Source organism: Sturnira hondurensis, unplaced genomic scaffold (genome assembly GCF_014824575.4).
Source record: "Sturnira hondurensis isolate 20B ecotype Veracruz unplaced genomic scaffold, ASM1482457v3 Scaffold0007222, whole genome shotgun sequence".
NCBI lineage: Eukaryota > Metazoa > Chordata > Mammalia > Chiroptera > Phyllostomidae > Sturnira > Sturnira hondurensis.
In genome coordinates, this window is record NW_028079853.1 from 236,266 (window position 1) to 252,898 (window position 16,633).

Here is a 16,633-nt window from a genome sequence, read left to right on the forward strand (position 1 = left end):
GCTGGCGGCCTTGGGGCGGCCTGCACGAGGATGGGGGCTGGGCCTGGCACAGTGACACCCTGGCTCCACGCCTCAAGGCACTTGAGGACCTCGGGTCCACATCCTGCACCATCCTCCCTCCACAAACTGGAGTTTTTCGTGCTTTCTTGGCAGTTCCTTCGGCTCCAAATCGTCCAAGGGCCCCTGGGTGGGGGGGTGGGGGTGGGAGATGACTGCAGTGGAGGCATTTGTTCTCTGCCGCACCTGCCGCTCTTCTGTCCTGCCCTTCGCTGCCCAGGCCTAGCCTTTCTGTCACCCTCAGCGTGGCACCCAGCCACGGCTGGAGCGTGGATACGGAGCCCGCTGCCTGGGCTGCTCGTCAGTCCTCCGGGCCTCACGCTCCCCTTCCATAAAGTGGGGCGCTGACAGTCATCCCCGTACCCTGGGAGTTAAATGAATGAATACACACAATGTCCCCAGAACATCGGAAATGCTCAGTAAGTGCGTGTTGTTAGGGCAATTGTCCAATGGGCCCCTAACCTTTAAACAAAATAAACGTTTAAAATGCCAAGTCTAAGAAGCTATCTTACCAAACAATCAACTTTGTCACAGTGGGGAGTGGTCTGTCTGTTTTGGGTAAAGGGAAGAGGATCCGAGTCGGGAGGCTGGACGCTAAAGCTATGGTTTCCGGCACCTTATCCTAGGAGATCAGGCCACCAGAGGGCGCCTTCCAGCAATGCGTCGTTCCAGGGCGGAGCTGTTTCGGAGGGCAAGCTCAGTGGGAGAGGTCAGCGTATACTTTGCTGAAGACCAGACGTGGGGGCTCTTTCTCACGTCTTTTGCCTTTTGCCAAGGTTTTGCAATCGTCCAGAGTGGCCCAGGACTCTGGCATGCTTTCTGCAGCTACTTTTCCTTGCTTTCTCTGCCTCCTCTCCTCTGTACTCCTCCCCACAAAAATCCAGCTAACTCCTTCTCACATACGCCACTTCCTCTGGGAGGCCTCCTCCGATCACCCCAGAGTGGGTTCCCTTACCAGCTGTACCTCCTTATCATTGTGCTTATATACCAACAAGTCTTTACTGAGATCTACTTTGTGCTAGGCTTGTTCTGGGATAATTGCAGTGAACAGGACAGACAAGCTCTCCCTTCATGGCATTGACAACATGATGGGAAGACAGGCAATACTCAACATTTGGTTTAATCAAACACTGACAAGAACTACTGAGAACATAGAATATCCCTGGCTGGTGTGGCTCAGTGGATTGAGCGCCGATGTGTGAACCAAAGGGTCGCTGGTTTGATTCCCAGTCAGGGCACATGCCTGGGTTGTGGGCCAGGTCCCCAGTAGTGGGTGCTCAAGAGGCAACCACACATTGATGTTTCTCTCCCTTGCTTTCTCCCTCCTCTCCCCTCTATTGGATAAATAAATAAATATCTTTTTAAAAAAAGAATATGAGAATAGAGAGGGGTGGAAGGGATGCTGTTTCAGTTGGGTGATGAAGCAAGTCTCTATATGGAGGTGACTTTTGAGCAGAGACTTTAGCGACGTGGAGAAGGAGCACAGCAAGAGCAAAACCCTGAGTCAGGAGCAAGGTCAGCCTATTCAAAGAACAGGGAGACAAGCAGTGTGGCTGGAGCAAAGTGAGTGGGTGGCCAACTAACACAGAGGATGCGTTCAGAGATGGAGGCAGGGGCACGTCATTCAGGGCATTTAGGGGCAAGAAAAAATCATTTCGTTCTGTCAGATTCTACTCTAGTTGCTATTGTCTTCCCCACCAGACTATAAGCTGCCTGCAGGCAGGGACCATGTCGTAGGCACTATTGCATGTGGAACAGGGCCTGCCCTGGGAGCTTGTGTCCACTGAGTGAAGAGCAGCCTGAGGTTGGTGAGTTTCCCCGGCAGTGCACGGGGGCATTCTGTCCACCTCCTCCCTTGCCTGGTGGCTCAGCCAGTGCTCGCTGATCCACAGGAAATCCACAAACCATCTCTTAAGTCAGTTACCAAATATTCCTTCCTTCCCCACTCAAGGAAAAAATCCCCAGTACTTAACCAAGCAGTGAAAGCCTTCCCCACTGACCTAGGATGGATCCTAAAGGATTAATTTTTCCTGCAGTGTCCAGGAAAATTTGAATGAGAATAAAGTTTTTTCTGTTATTGGACTGCATCCTTGGTGGGGGCTTCCTTAGGCTGGAACATCTTATCTCCTCCTGGAGTGTCTTTGTCGAGGCTAAAATTCTTAAGTGACTGGATTTATTGACCTACTAATTGCACTCATTTTGACATAGTTTTTTAGCCTAACGATTTGTTTATTTAACTGAAGGTCTGCTGGGCTTTTTAAAGGCGCCCGAGGAGGTAAAATATGGGTAAGTTAAAAAAATGATCTCTAAAAAAATGAAACTTAGTAACCCTATTTATTAGAGCGTTTGATCTGTTGGAGAGCTCCCAGTGCAAACCCAGGGCGCTGTGAAGTCAGTGGTTCCCCACGAAGGCGCAGTCGAGGCCCCGCCCCTTCGGATCAGTGAGGGCCACACCGTGCTGCAGCTTTGCGCTCCACCCGGCCTCCATAACCGGAAGACCCTGGCTGCCGCCTCCTCTCCCCTATGTTATGCCTGGGGACGTGGTGCACTGGGTGACCTGCCGAGTGGGTAGCGGGCCTTGCCCACCACGAGTTTAAAAACACTGACAACATTAAAAATACTTATTTTAGCTACAGAGAAATTTACTGAAGGAGAAGGTTAAGTATTGGTTTTTAACTTGTCTTTTTTTTAAGAACCTTAAAAAATATCTCCAAAAGTCCTTAAAATTCTAAGAAGTCAAGCAATTAAATGTTAAATTATTTTCAAACCAATGCTTTCATTTTGTACAGGTTGAACACTGCAGATTTGGGGCATGTGGGTCCTTCCTGTCACAGGACTGCCAAGTATATATTTGTACATCTGTGTCCAAATCATAGAACTTGAGCCTCATTTTACTAATTAGAGATTTGTAACTGTCTACTTACACAGCACACGGTAGGTCGTATCTACCAATTACTTGCTTGGAGTCTTTGGTCAAGAATGCCATCCAGAATCACAGCTGTGTGTTCCTGATGGCGCAGTGCGATCCGTGCTGTGAGAGTGTAGTGAAAAGTGGGGTTTCCCACTCTCATGGAGAGGGAACATCAGGGGGTTGGATGCCATACCTTCACCTTTGGAGGCTGATGATACTTCTAAGGCAGAAGAAGGCCGTGGTTGCAATGATGCCAGCTTCCCATCTTGCAACCCTATCATTACTGGCCAGAGGTCTTTTTTTAGGATGTCATACATATTGTTTCCTTTCATTCTCTTCCTTGCACACTTCTCTGCCCATTTGCTTCTTCGGTTCTGGAGGAGTCAGTGGGAGGAGGAAAACCAAAGGAGAGCAAGGCTGTGGGGGAAGAAACTCTTTGTGTGCCCATCAGTCGCCATTCTGCCGATTCTCCAAGTAGTTTTCTTTGGTTAGGACTTCTGTTGGAAGACATGTCGGATACCCCCCTGGGGATTTGCACCTTGCATGGGCACCCTGCGAATGAGAAGGGGCCGGGCTCCACGTCAGGGGGCGTGATGCTAACCTGCCTTTGATGAGTCCCCTGGAGCTTGGGCCAGTCCGGGGATTTAGGGAAAGGAGGAAGCCAGCCTTCAGTCCTCAGCCCACGCTGGATTTTGAGCACCAAGTGAAGGAAGGAGGGAGGACTGTGCTTCCAGAAGCTCTTTCCGCCGGTGCTGTACCGAATTTTCATAGATAACAGTGTTTGGAGTAGAGCAGATTTGCTGTTGAAATGGTGTTTTGCACCCTCATGACTGAGAATGCTCAGGTTCAATGCTGAAGGAAAACCCTGAGGAGATCCGAGAAAAAGGTCATCGTTTTCCCTTCCCGTGACTTTCCAAGAGGCCCGTGTGTCTTCCTACCTAAGAAGTATCGGGAAAGGGGATGATACTAGGAAGTGGGAGAGGGCCATCCCACGTCCATTTGCACTTGGCGGTCCCCTGTGAATCCAGGATGCTCGGAGTGGCTGCCCGACAGGGGCTGGCACGTAGCCCACAGGTGTGGCAGCAGTAGGTGGAGGTCCTCTGCCTGCAGGTGCCTGGGGGGCTCCCTAGGGGATCAAAACAGTGTTTTGTACCCACACGCTGTCTGTTTTAAATTTCTGTCATCTGGTTAAACACTTTCAATGTCACATTCCGTGATTTTTTTCTTTTAATCCTAAACAAGTTTTGAATGAGCTGAGAAACTGTAGTAAGCCATTTTCAAGGAAGACTCAACTGTTTACCCAGGAACATGCGCTTTTAATGCAAACCCAGACCCATAAGCGTGGAGCTTCGGGGAGCCGCAGGAAACAGTTCTGAGGAGAAACCCGGGATGGTTTTCTTGCTGCAGCCCCAGAAAGGGAAGGAGAGACCCCGAGGGGAAAGACAAGAGAAGTGCGGCAGTGCAGAGACAGGTGCTGGGGTCACAGCCAGACATGGCGACACAGGCTGCACAGGCTTCTTGACTCCAAGACCAAGGGAAGTTGAAGGCCTGGCTCATGTCTCCGGGTCTGAGGAACAAGTTACACGGGTTACTGTGCAAGAATTGACGAGAAAGGTAAATTGTACCTGTCGTGTGGGTGTTTAACTCTTTCCTCAAACAAGAGCTTTTCAAAATAAAATAGGGAGCTAATACCAATGCATGCCGAGTCCTTTTAACTGACACCACTATTACGCAATTAGTGTTTTTAAGGAGGCACATTGTTTAGACAGAAAAATCTAACCGATTAAATAGATGGTTTGTTTTAATTCCCATGACAATTCTACTTTCCACTGGTGACTTAACTCCACTGTACCCAGGAAGAAAGAGCTGATGCTCAAGGTTAAGCAGCAGCCCAGCCGCCCAGCGCAGACGCAGCCGCGCTGGTCCTCCAACCAACCCAGCCCCCGTGCTTTTCCGCTTTGCTGCTCTGGGACCCTGATAAGCCATTTGTCTGACATGTTTGCTTCACCCGAGAAAGAAGTCAATGTTTCAGTTCGTGTCTAGGAACTGCCTTCCAAAACCGTTTCCGATGAGTCAAAACAGTATAAATGGCCACAAGGGAGAAGTCAGAGGGTCAGTGGGAAGGAAAGTGATGTCTCCTTCTCCCCCTTCATCTCCCTCTCACATGCCTTCTCTCCTCTCCCCTTCCCTGTCTCTCCGCTCTCTAACCTCCCCTTCTCCTACTGCTTCCCTTTCTCCAGTCTTGTCGGCGGCTTTAGTCTGTATGGCACCATTTGCTTGTCGATAAACTGCATGTAAGTATTCTTAATCTTAGTTCTTATCTTCCCCATTGGAGGACAGGCCTGGTCCTTCTGCTTTCTTCTCTCAAAGTAGAACNATCTCCCTCTCACATGCCTTCTCTCCTCTCCCCTTCCCTGTCTCTCCGCTCTCTAACCTCCCCTTCTCCTACTGCTTCCCTTTCTCCAGTCTTGTCGGCGGCTTTAGTCTGTATGGCACCATTTGCTTGTCCATAAACTGCATGTTAAGTATTCTTAATCTTAGTTCTTATCTTCCCCATTGGAGGACAGGCCTGGTCCTTCTGCTTTCTTCTCTCAAAGTAGAACAGTGCACCAACAGCTAGTCAGTGAGGGGGCGGAGAGTCGTTGGCCAGTTGACCAAGCACCAGAGCAATAGATCTGTTCATGTTAAATCTTTAATCCTGGGCCAGTAAATCGGGGAGGCTCAGCCTTTCCTGGAATCTGGAGAGAAGGCCAGCTCTGGCCTTGGTCTCAGCAGAGCAGCAGGAGACACAGCTGTGGGGAAAACCTGGGGTATATTTAGTCTGGCCATCACTGGAGCCGGGCAGCGAGTCTGTCACTGGGTCCCAGGGACCCCTCCCCTTGCTATCTTGAGTGCTGCAGCCAATGCCTGCCTACCACCCCCCCACCCCCCACGCCACCAAAACAAATAAGCGCGGGTTCCCTGAGGCTCGATTGCCAGTGGGGGCCTCAGAACCTGGCCCTCCTACCCCTGCCTCAAACCGGGACAGTGGCGGGTGCAGCTGAAGCACAGCCAGGGAAGGACACATCTCTAGAGCAACCAGAAACTCTGGGCACGAGCACAATGACAGAAAGCTCCTGTGGAATCTGGGTGGCCAGCCTCTGTTCTCAGGACAGTGGAGGGAGAGAGCCCAGAGCAAGACCCTACTGACCACGTCAGCCCTGGGGCGTTAGGACGGGCCAGCTTCCTTGTTCGAGCCTCAGCGGCCTCCCCTGTGAAATGAGGACGCCCGCTCCCTGCGTCGGAGGAAGTTAAGGATAACATTCAGCAGAGTCCTGAACATCCTGTAGAATCATGAAGCACTGAACGTGGTGAGGCATCGTTATCACGTTCTCTGCGTGACAACTGTCATCACCCTCTGAGCCCTCCTCCTGAACAAATGTGAATGCTCTGGTGTGGGGACTTTCCTCATTGTAGTTCTTGTCAGTCTGAGTTTGCCCAACCATACAGGTCAGGGTGATTATGAAAGGCACAAAACATTTAATTTTATACCTATTACCTGTCAGATAGTATTCTAGCTGTTTTACATATGTTATTTCTTTTAATCACCTAAAAACCCAGCGGGATTTATCATGCATGATACTGATGATATATACTGCATATTTATCGATATGGTATTACCATTCACAATTGGCGATAACTGCATTATCAGCAATTTAGAGGAGAAAACATCGAGGTTGGGGTTGGGGACCTTGCTCCCACTCACACGGCTAGAGCTGTGCGTTCAGAGCAACAGTGTCCATCCGCCTCATTTTACCTACGTCCCCACAAGGCTGTGGCCACAGAGGAGCCAGAGTCATCTGTTTGGTTTCGGAACCAAATGAAATGCACATGTGTTGCCCTTTGTACCTGGCATGTTCCTGCTCTGCTTAAGCATCTGTCCCTGGTCAAGGGCCTAGGAAATGGGTCAGTGGGTAGTACATTTGTCTCAGTTGGGAGCTTGCCTGGGACACCACCAGAGAAGAAGGCTGGTTCGCTGAAGAGACCGTCTCTGGAACATCTTGGCCTCACTGCCGGGAGGCCTGGGTATGAGTTTTAGGGCCGCCTGTAATGGGCTCTGTGACCTCTCGGTCAGCGAAATCCGGTGGCGGGGTTCTGCTGGGGCTTCAGGATTCTGTCAGGGCTGCTCTCCTCCGGCCGCGTACAGGAAGCTGCTTGCCCCAGCGCCGAGACCCTCACTGGCTCCTTAATCCCCGTGCAGAGTGCTTCTGCAGGGAGGGCTGGGGGTCTTTCTCAGCCCCTGAAGAAGCTGAAGTGGTTGAATGTTGGGGATGACTCAGCCATTCGTCAGCCTGGATGCGCAGTCGCTCTAGACTGACCCCATGTGGGGACCCCATGTGGCCCCAAACTGCGGGTCGCAGAACAGGTTCATTCTGCACATGTACCCCCAATTACGTCCATCTTCCGTCTGTTCTTGCTGTGGGGCTTTAGGGAAGAAAGAACAGGGTCAGGGGTCATGGTGTCACTGGTACTAAATGCCTGCCCCAGAGTTCGCTCCACAAAGTCCATCCTTACCTCTCTCCTGGAGGGAGCTAAATGAAAGTTGATTGTCAATTTACTTTAGAGTTATCTCACAGTACTTTCAAGCCATGCGTTTGTATTCCTACACAGTATTTGCCTCAGGTCACATAAAAATGAGTCAGTGATCTCTGGGTGGCCAGGGCCCAGTCTGTTTGTTCTGCTGCTGCTGATAAACCCACCAGGAAATCGAGTCTAAGCACGTAGATGTGAGTCAGCTCCCAGCTGGCCTGACATAGGTGTTATCACCGAGGGTGAACCGTCGCACCGAGTGTTGTCGAACATTATCTCTGAAACTGTGAAGTCCTGTAGTGACACCATTGTTACCGTTATTTGTGGACGAGGAAGCTGAGCTTCAGAAAGAGGCCGAGATTTGCCCAAGGCCAGGACCCAACCTCAGATCCTAGATTTCCAGGACCAGGGTGATGCCGCAGGGGTTGGGGGTGGGTGGGGGCTAAGGAGGCAGTGCCCAGGCCACCTCTCAGAAGAGAGAGGTACATACACGCATCTAGTCCCCACTGGCACCGCAGAGTGTCAGAGCCCCAGGTTGGGACACTGAGCTGTGGGAAGACCCTAGAAAAGGTGGGACCGAAGTAGAGCCACAACTAGCATGAAGGAGAGGAAGCTGGAAAAATTGTTTTAATCCCCACCTGACGATGTGTTTATTGATTTTAGAGAGAAAGAAAGGAAAGAGCGGGAGAGAGAGAGACATCGATTGGTTTGCCTCCTATGTGCATCCCCACTGGGGATAGAACCCACAGCCTAGGTATGTTCCCTGACCAGTGGTGAACCCACAGACTTTCGGTGTATGGGGACGACACTCCAACCAACCGAGCTACCCAGCCAGGGCAGAAGCTGGAGTTTCAGGTGTTCCTGCAGGACCTCGGAAGAAGAGCGTATCTGCACAGAGCTCTATGAAGCTGGGGACCCTGGCAAGAATAGCAGAGAGGCGGGAACAGGGAGGACTCTGGACAGGCAAAAACATTTTGTCCTCAGGCCTTCTCAGTCTGTGCATGACAGGAAATTCCTCAACTCCCCCGGGCACCCTGCTTTCCTGGCCGCTGCAGCCCAGTCGAAGAAACACCATCTCTGCATTTGCAATACTGGGCCCCCGGCCCACTGCTGGGGCCTTTGCCAAGGCCGCCTGCTCGTCCCTCTGTCTAAGGCAGCAATGCGGTGGGCTGGGGCAAGGGAGCAGGGGGCCTGAGAGCCCATCCTTTGGTCATGGATCATGGGGTTACCCTTGTCTCAACTGCCTTTGCGCTTCAGTTCCATGCCCTTCACACCACACCTGACTTGAGGGAAATTGTCCTCGGGGTTCCCAGGCCTTCCCACCTCATTCCCAGGGGCTGCGCTGGGAGAGGCCTGCAGGGAGCTGTTTCGTTTTCAGTGTGGACAGATGGAAATTCAGTGGCAGACATGGAGTTAGGTTTTTCTCAGGTGTGTAAAGCACCCTGGAAATGAATCCTCACAACTACAAGCTTCCTGGGAGAGACCTGTTTGTGGCCCTGCGCTAACAAGAACCCAAAATACCAGAGTCTGCTCCCCCCTAAGCTTAGAGTTTAAGTTAGAGAATCATAGCCCTCTCTGCCCCTACACCTCTCCCTGCCAAAAGGCAGAAATCACAACAACAACAACAAAAACTCACAAAGGGATTATTGACGGTCAAAGCCACCTGGCTCACAGGACAAAGGGTAAGACCAGAGACTGGGCAACGTGAGCTCGTCCTGCACCAGGGCTGCCTCGTGTGGGAAATAGTCCCTGGCTCAGCCCTCTGCTGCCCATTCCCCTTCTGCTCACGTGAGGCCAGTCGGAGCCCAGCTTGGGAAGATTCCAAGAATAATGGAAAACCTATTTGTTTTTTTAAGGATATTTTATTGATTATGCTGTTACAGCTTTCCCACTTTTTCTCCCCTTTACCCTCCTTCGCCCTGCACCCTCCCCCACGCCCTCCAGCATCCCCGCCTCCCGTTACCTGTCCATGGGTCATACATGTAAGTTCTTGAGCTTCTCCATTTCCCATACTATTAACTTCCCTCTTTCTATTTTGTACCCACCAATTATGCTCCTTATTTCCTGTACCTTTTCCCCATTCTCTCCCCTCCCCCTCCCCACAGATAACCATCGTGTGAGCTTCATTGCTGATTCTGTTCCTGTAATAGATGTTTGCTTAGTTTGCTTTTGTTTTTGTTTTAGTTTTAGGTTTAGTCATTGATAGTCATGAGTTTGTTGTCATTTTACTGCTCAGTTTTGATCTTTTTTTCTTTTTTTTTAAATTTTTATTTATTTACTTTTGAGAGGGGAAGGGAGGGAGAAAGGAGCAGGAAACATCAATGTTGGCTGCCTCTCGAGCTCCCCCTACTGGGGACCTGGCCTGCAACCCAGGTGTGTGCCCTGACTGGGAATCAAGCCTTTGGTTCACAGGCTGGTGCTCAATCCACTGAGCCACACCAGCCAGAGCTGATCTTCTTTTTCTTAGGTAAGTTCCTTTAACATTTCATATAATAAGGGCTTGGTGATGATGAACTCCTTGAACTTGACCTTCTCTGGGTCAAGTTCAGTACTTGATAGTACTGAAGAACAGTACTTTATCTGTTCTTCCATTCTAAATAATAGCTTTGCTGGATACAGTAATCTTGGATGTAGGTCCTTGCCTTTCATGACTTGGAATACTTCTTTCCAGCCCCTTTTTGCCTGCAAGGTCTCTTTTGAGAAATCAGCTGACAGTCTGATGGGCACTCCTTTATAGGTAACTATCTCCTTATCTCCTGCTGCTTTTAAGATTCTCTCCTTCTCTTTAATCTTGGGTAATGTAATTATGATGTGCCTTGTTGTGTTCCTCCTTGGGTCCAGTTTCTCTGGGACTCTTTGGGCTTCCTAGTCTTCCCAGAAGTCTATTTCCTTCACCAGATTGGGGAAATTTTCCTTCTTTATTTTTTCAAATAAGTTTTCAATTCCTTGTTCTTCCTCTTCTCCTTCTAGCACCCCTATGATTTGGAAGTTGGAGTGCTTAAAGTTGCTCCAGAGGTTCCTAAACCACTCCTCATTTTTTGAATTCTTGTTTCTTCATTCTGTTCTGGTTGGATGTTTATTTCTTCCTTCCACTCCAAATCATTGATTTGAGTCCTGGGGAAAATCTATCTGTTAGTCTATCTCCCCAGAAAACTGAGTGGGGAGTGCGTGTCCGGCCCCGAACCCAAAGAGCTGCTCCAGTGCACGTCTTTGATGAGCCGGTGCACTCCCCGCTGTCTCAGAGAGAGAGCACCGAGGTGATACCGATATACAGTAAACTGCATACAGTCGTGGTATTTCATTTGAAACCTTCACCACAATCTTAAGAAATGAACAACTCCGTCACCCTCAAGTGCTTCCTCACGCCCCTTTACAGCCTAAACCCACCAGCCACCACCCCAGGCTTTGTGTCACTGTGTTGCCCGTTTCCTAGAACTGTGTATAGAGGGGGTGACCCAGTGCGTGTTCTTTCTTCGTCTGCCTCCCGTTACTCAATGTAATTTTTGTGAGATTTGTCCCTGTGGTAGGGTTCGTGCCTGTCATTCATCCATTCCTTTTTGCCGAGTGGTGTCCGTTGTATGGCTGTACCACAGTCTGTCTGTCCCTCCACTTGTTGGCAAGCCACTTTCCGTTTCGGGCGATTAAGATTAAAGCTGCTGTGAATGTTTGTGGACACGTCTTCGTATAGATAGATGCTCTCGCTTCTCTCGTATAAATACTCAAGAGTGGAATCACTGGATCACATGGTAAATGTATGTTTACCTTTTGAAGAAACTGCTGCAGTGCTTTCAAAAGAGACTGCACCGCGTTATACTCCCACCAGCAGTGTGTGAGAGCTCCAGTTGCTCCGTGTCCTCGCCAACACCAGTGCTTTTCAACTTGAGTCCTTCCAGTGCACGCGGTGTCTGTGGCCGGCTTGGGGTGCCGAAAGTCTCATGGCGTGGCAGTGGGGCGTTGTGGAGTCTAAGGAAACAGCCAGGAAGCTCTTCAGTTATTTTACCGAGACGTATCAAGATACGTCGCTGAGTGAAAAAGCAAGGTGGCAATCGGTGCGTGTACTGTGCTGCCCTTTTTTAAAGAAGAAAATAAGAGCATGCCTATTTGCTTGTGTGCATCCTGTCCATAGATCGCCTCTGGCAAGATGAACAAGAAACTGAAAATCATTTGCCTCTGGGACAGATAGATACGTGATGGCTAGAGGGTGGGTGGAAGGGAGACATTCCACATACTTTTTGGTGCCTTTTGAATTTTGTGCCATACCTTTTTTAAAGTTTATACATTTAAGAAGCAAAATCTCATAAGGTGCCAAGTGTTGGCTCCTCACCCCCCTCCCCTGAAGTTCTCCTGAGGAAACAGAACCCACACCCGGCATGGCCCTGCAGGGGCCTCGTGCTCCCCCACTGTCAGGCAGGAGCACCGTCGCGCCAGGCAGAGAAACAGGCACCCCTGCTCCCCGGGTCTCCAGGGCCCCCCGGAATCCTCGCCTATCAGTGCTCGGTTTCTGCTGGGAACCTGAACCTGACAGTCCTGTGCCGACGGTCACTTAGTCCGTTTGTCAAGTGGATGGGGAGTGAATAGGTGTTCATCCACGTTCTGTTGTCTGCACACAGAGAAGAAGAGTGACGGGAAGCGCGAGTTCCTCCTGCCGCCCGCTGCCAGCAAGCCCGTCGCACCCCGTTTCCTGCAGGGCCTCTCGGACCTCAGAGTCATGGATGGCAGCCAGGTCACCATGACAGTGCAGGTGTCAGGTGTGTCTCTGCCCTTGCTCCTTAGCGTGTATGTGAACGTGGGCGTGGGCGTGGGCGTGGCTGCGACGCGCGTTGCTCCCTGAGGTCCCAGTCCGATCACCGATCCACAGATCCCAGCGTGGGGCCGTCGGTCAGTGGGCCCCGAGGAAGTGGAGCCTCATGGTCCCTCTTTCCGCTTCCTCTGGGCGGGATTTCCCGGATTTAAGGTTCAGTGGTTCTGGGGCGGGGGAAGATGGCCATGGCCAGGGGGTTGAGGGATTACTGTGAGAACACAGCACAGCCAATGTAGCGGGATGATTCTGAACCCTGGTACTAAGCCAGATGGCGTGAGAACTTGCCAACTCTTGGAAGATATTCTCAGTTGCTCTATTCAGATTTCAAGGTAAGGAAAAGGAGCAGAGGTTCTTCCCAAAGAGGGGCCGGGTGATGAGCCACCCAGTGAGAGAGGTTGCACAGTCCTTGCTACAGGCCAGTAAGAAAGGCCCAAGAGGTCAGGTCCCCCCTTCATTGTATAAATGATTGTTGGCCAATGACCTGTCTCTTTGATGCCCTGGAGGTCATCCTCCTGGGTTGTTATTTATATTTTTATTAGAACACACACACTTGCTAGAACAGTGGGAAGTATTTTTATAAAAGGATTTTATTTGCATGTGTGTTATCCTTTTTTTAAATTACATTTTACACTCAGTATTATTTTGTCTTAGTTTCAGGTGTATGGCATGGTGGTCAGACAATCACATACTTTGCACAGTGGCCCCCTGATATTTTCAGTACCCACCTGGTACATAGTTCTTGCGATACTATTGACTATATTCTCCGTGCGGTACTTCTCATCCCCACAACTGCTTCGTAACCACCAATCCGTACTTCTCGATCCCTTGGCCTTTCTCACACAGCCCCCAGCTCCTCTTCCGTCAGCAGCTGTCAGTCTGTTCTCTGGGTCCCGAGTCGGTTTCTATTTTGTTCGTTTATATTGTTTTTTAGATTCCACAGACAAGTGAAATCACGTGGTATTTGTCTTTCTCTGTCTGACTTATCTCACGGCGCCCTCCTCAGTTCTCAGTTTCTCTTGAGCTGCACAAGCAATGAAGATGGGCTGAGAGGGAACCCATCTCCCTTCCCCTGCCAGCTGGAGGCAGCCCCCTGACAGCCCAGGCGGAGGGCTGAGCCCCTGGCCGTGCCTGCGCTCCTTGAGTTCACAGGAATCAGAGGCGCAGTGCACCTGGCCCCCCAGACACATGCTAGCTAACCCGGTGGGGACAGATGTGGCCTCCTTCCTCCTTGGGCCTCACCAGAGCCGCCTGACCCCAGCGAGCCTCCCTCCACGGCCGACCGGAGGCCTTACTGCCTTTGAATGAGAACACAGCAGCTCAGCTCGCACCACAGAGGAAACCCTCACAGACGGCCATTGTTTTATACTTTGACAAAGGGCTAGAAACTGCATTGGAAAGTAGAGTAGTGAAATCTGAAGATGCTATCCTTCGTGAGCCGTGTTTAGAAATCCTGTACAAGCTGGCAGCCATGTTCACCCACAGAAAACATCTGTAGGAGACCAAGTGAAATGCCGTGGAGCATCCCTTCTGGTAAAGAATGACAAGGGAGTCACCACGAAGTCACACTGAACTGCCCGGACACTCACGCACAGCGTGAGTCAGCACAGGGCAGGAAACACGTCACTTCAAGCCCCGAGATCCAGTAGCCACTTGGTATCATCACGCAGTTTAAATTCGAGTTTTAAAAACGATTCTTCCTGGGCTTTCTTTTTCATCTAGGAAACCATATTCTCTTCACTTCTAGATTCTTCCTCGTTTCCCCAGTCTGTTGTTAAATAGTTATAATGAGCATGCATCTGAGTACTTCCTCTGTGCCAGATGCTGTTCTGACCTGCTACTCTCGTGGCCGCTAAGAAGGTTCTGTGAGCTCACTTCACCCTCCCGAAACACCTGTGAGGTAGAACACGTAGACTGTTTCTGGGTAGGGAAACTGAAGCATGAAGGGCGTGGTGCAGTGTCACGGCACCGTGTGCAGAGCCGTGGCACGCCCCAGGAAAGCGCCCACCTGACCAGTCCCCTGACCTTCCCCCCCACTCAGGGAACCCACCCCCTCAGGTCATCTGGCTTCACAATGGGAGCGAGATCCAGGAGTCGGAGGACTTCCACTTTGAACACAGAGGCGCCCGGCACAGCCTCTGTATCCAGGAGGTGTTCCCGGAGGACACGGGCACCTACACCTGTGAGGCCTGGAACAGCGCTGGGGAGGTCCGCACCCAGGCTGTGCTCACGGTGCAAGGTGAGGCTGGCCAGCTGGGGCGGGGGGGCGGGGAGGAGGTGCTGCCATGGTCTCTCCAAAAGCAGTCTGGAGGTGAGGAAACCATGTGAGCCTGCTCTGTTCCCACCACGAACCCCCTGCTGTCTTGGTCCCAGCCCAGCCCCAGGGACCGGCTCCTCACTGTACATCCCAGGCTCTGGCTCAGTAGGGCTGCTCTTCCCTGCCTCTAATGTCCCTGCGCTCTGTGGGTCACTGGTGACAGCTGCATAGAGTGCTAGGAGAGAAGTCTCATAATACATGTAACAATCTGACAGTGATGGCTTTTGACACGAGTTACAGGCTTATTAGGGTCCTTGCCTTTAAAGAGCCTCCATTGTGGTGGAGAGACAAGCACACACAAAGCAAGTGGCAACTCTCCATCACCACATCTAATGTAGATCCTTGGTGCCCCTGTGCATTCCGGGCTACCTCCCTGAGCTTCGGACACATGATACGTGTTACTGTTATCCTCTGAGAATGCAACCAAGACAGATTTGCCGTTAAGGAGAGTGTTATAGCTGTATACCCAATAAAAGCAATTTCTGGACAAACCATCATTTAATTAAATGCTGTCTTCCAGCCTTCGCCACCATGGAGTGTTGAGTGGACACGCCGCTGAAAGGCCTCCCTCTCTAACCAAACGTTCTGCCGACTTTCAGAGCCTCAAGATGGCACCCAGCCCTGGTTCATCAGCAAGCCTCGCTCGGTGACCGCCTCCCTGGGCCAGAGTGTCCTCATCTCCTGCGCCATCGCCGGTGACCCCTTCCCCACCGTGCACTGGCTCCGAGACGGCAAAGCCCTCTCCAGAGACACTGGCCACTTTGAGGTGCTCCAGAACGAGGACGTGTTCACCCTGGTCCTGAAGAACGTGCAGCCCTGGCACGCCGGCCAGTATGAAATCCTGCTTCGGTGAGTCTGCGTGTCCCACCCCATCACTCCTACCTCCCGTCAAAGTTCCAGCCTGGCACCGGCAAGCCAGAGGAAGCACAAAGTAGTGTGGGGCTGGGCTTCAAGGTAAAGCAAGTGCAGACCAGGTGCTGCTGACAAGCTTTCGTTTCTTCCACTTCAGTACAACAGATGTTCGTGGAAAACCCTGCCTTCTGTGCTCAGTTCCCCAGAGTCCTCTGTCTCGTTACATCCCGACTTTTGTTCCCCCATTATTTGGTGTATGGTGAATATGAAGGAGGGAAGAATGGATTAAAGTGGGAAAAGCAGGGGCTAGAGGGAATGCATTAGTTTTCTCTTGCTGCATAACAAATTACCCCCAAACTTAGTATCTTAAAACAATAATTATTTCATATTTCCTGTGGTCCGGAAATTTGAGAGAGCTTGGCTAGGGGATGTTTGCCTCAGGGTTTCCACAGGAGGTTGCGCAGCAGAAGATGCCAGGAAGGGCTGCCGTCGCTGACGGCTTGACGGAGGCCGGAGAACCCACTTCCAAGACGGCTCACTCCCTTCCAAGTGACGGCTCACTTCCAAGGGCCGTTGGCAGGAGGCCTCAGCTCCTTGCCGGGTGGACCTCTCCACACGGCTGCATGAGTGTCTCCATGACACGGCAGCTGGCTGCCCCAGTGCTAGTGACCCGAGAGGGAGAATGAGCTGGAATCTGCAATGTCTTTTATGACCTACCCTCAGAAATCACACACACCATTACTCCTGCCACATTTTTTGTTGGTTAGAAGTGAGTCACTAAGTACAGTCCATACTCAAGAGGGGAATTAAGTTCCACCTTTGGAGAGAGGAGTATCTCTCTCCACAATGTCTATGAAAAAGTTCATAGACATTGTTAAACCACTACAGGGAGGTTAACTATCCCATTCCCTTTTCCTCCCTTTTACGGTCTTTCCAGGTTACCAGGAAGGCAAGCTCCAGGAAGGTACCCTGCCATGTTCCCAGTGCCTGGGACATATCTGGCCCCTACCCAGAATGTGATCTAGTAAATGTTCTTCTACTTTTAAAATGCTCTAACTCACCATGGCTGGTGTGGCTCAGTGGACTGAGTGTCAGCCTGCAGAGGAGATGTTACTGGTTCAACTCCCAG

At 51.0% G+C, this 16,633-nt stretch overlaps 1 protein-coding gene across 4 annotated transcripts in view; it reads left to right on the forward strand.

Annotated features, from left to right (window-relative positions):
• MYLK (myosin light chain kinase) overlaps positions 1-16,633 on the forward strand; it is a 192,266-nt gene that overhangs the window by 87,675 nt on the left and 87,958 nt on the right. For all 4 annotated transcript variants that reach the window (XM_037051461.1, XM_037051460.1, XM_037051462.1 and 1 more), the window contains 3 exons: positions 12,148-12,285; positions 14,377-14,574; positions 15,252-15,501. In XM_037051461.1, coding sequence (XP_036907356.1) covers positions 12,148-12,285; positions 14,377-14,574; positions 15,252-15,501 — 586 coding nt within the window. The remainder of the gene's footprint in view (positions 1-12,147; positions 12,286-14,376; positions 14,575-15,251; positions 15,502-16,633) is intronic.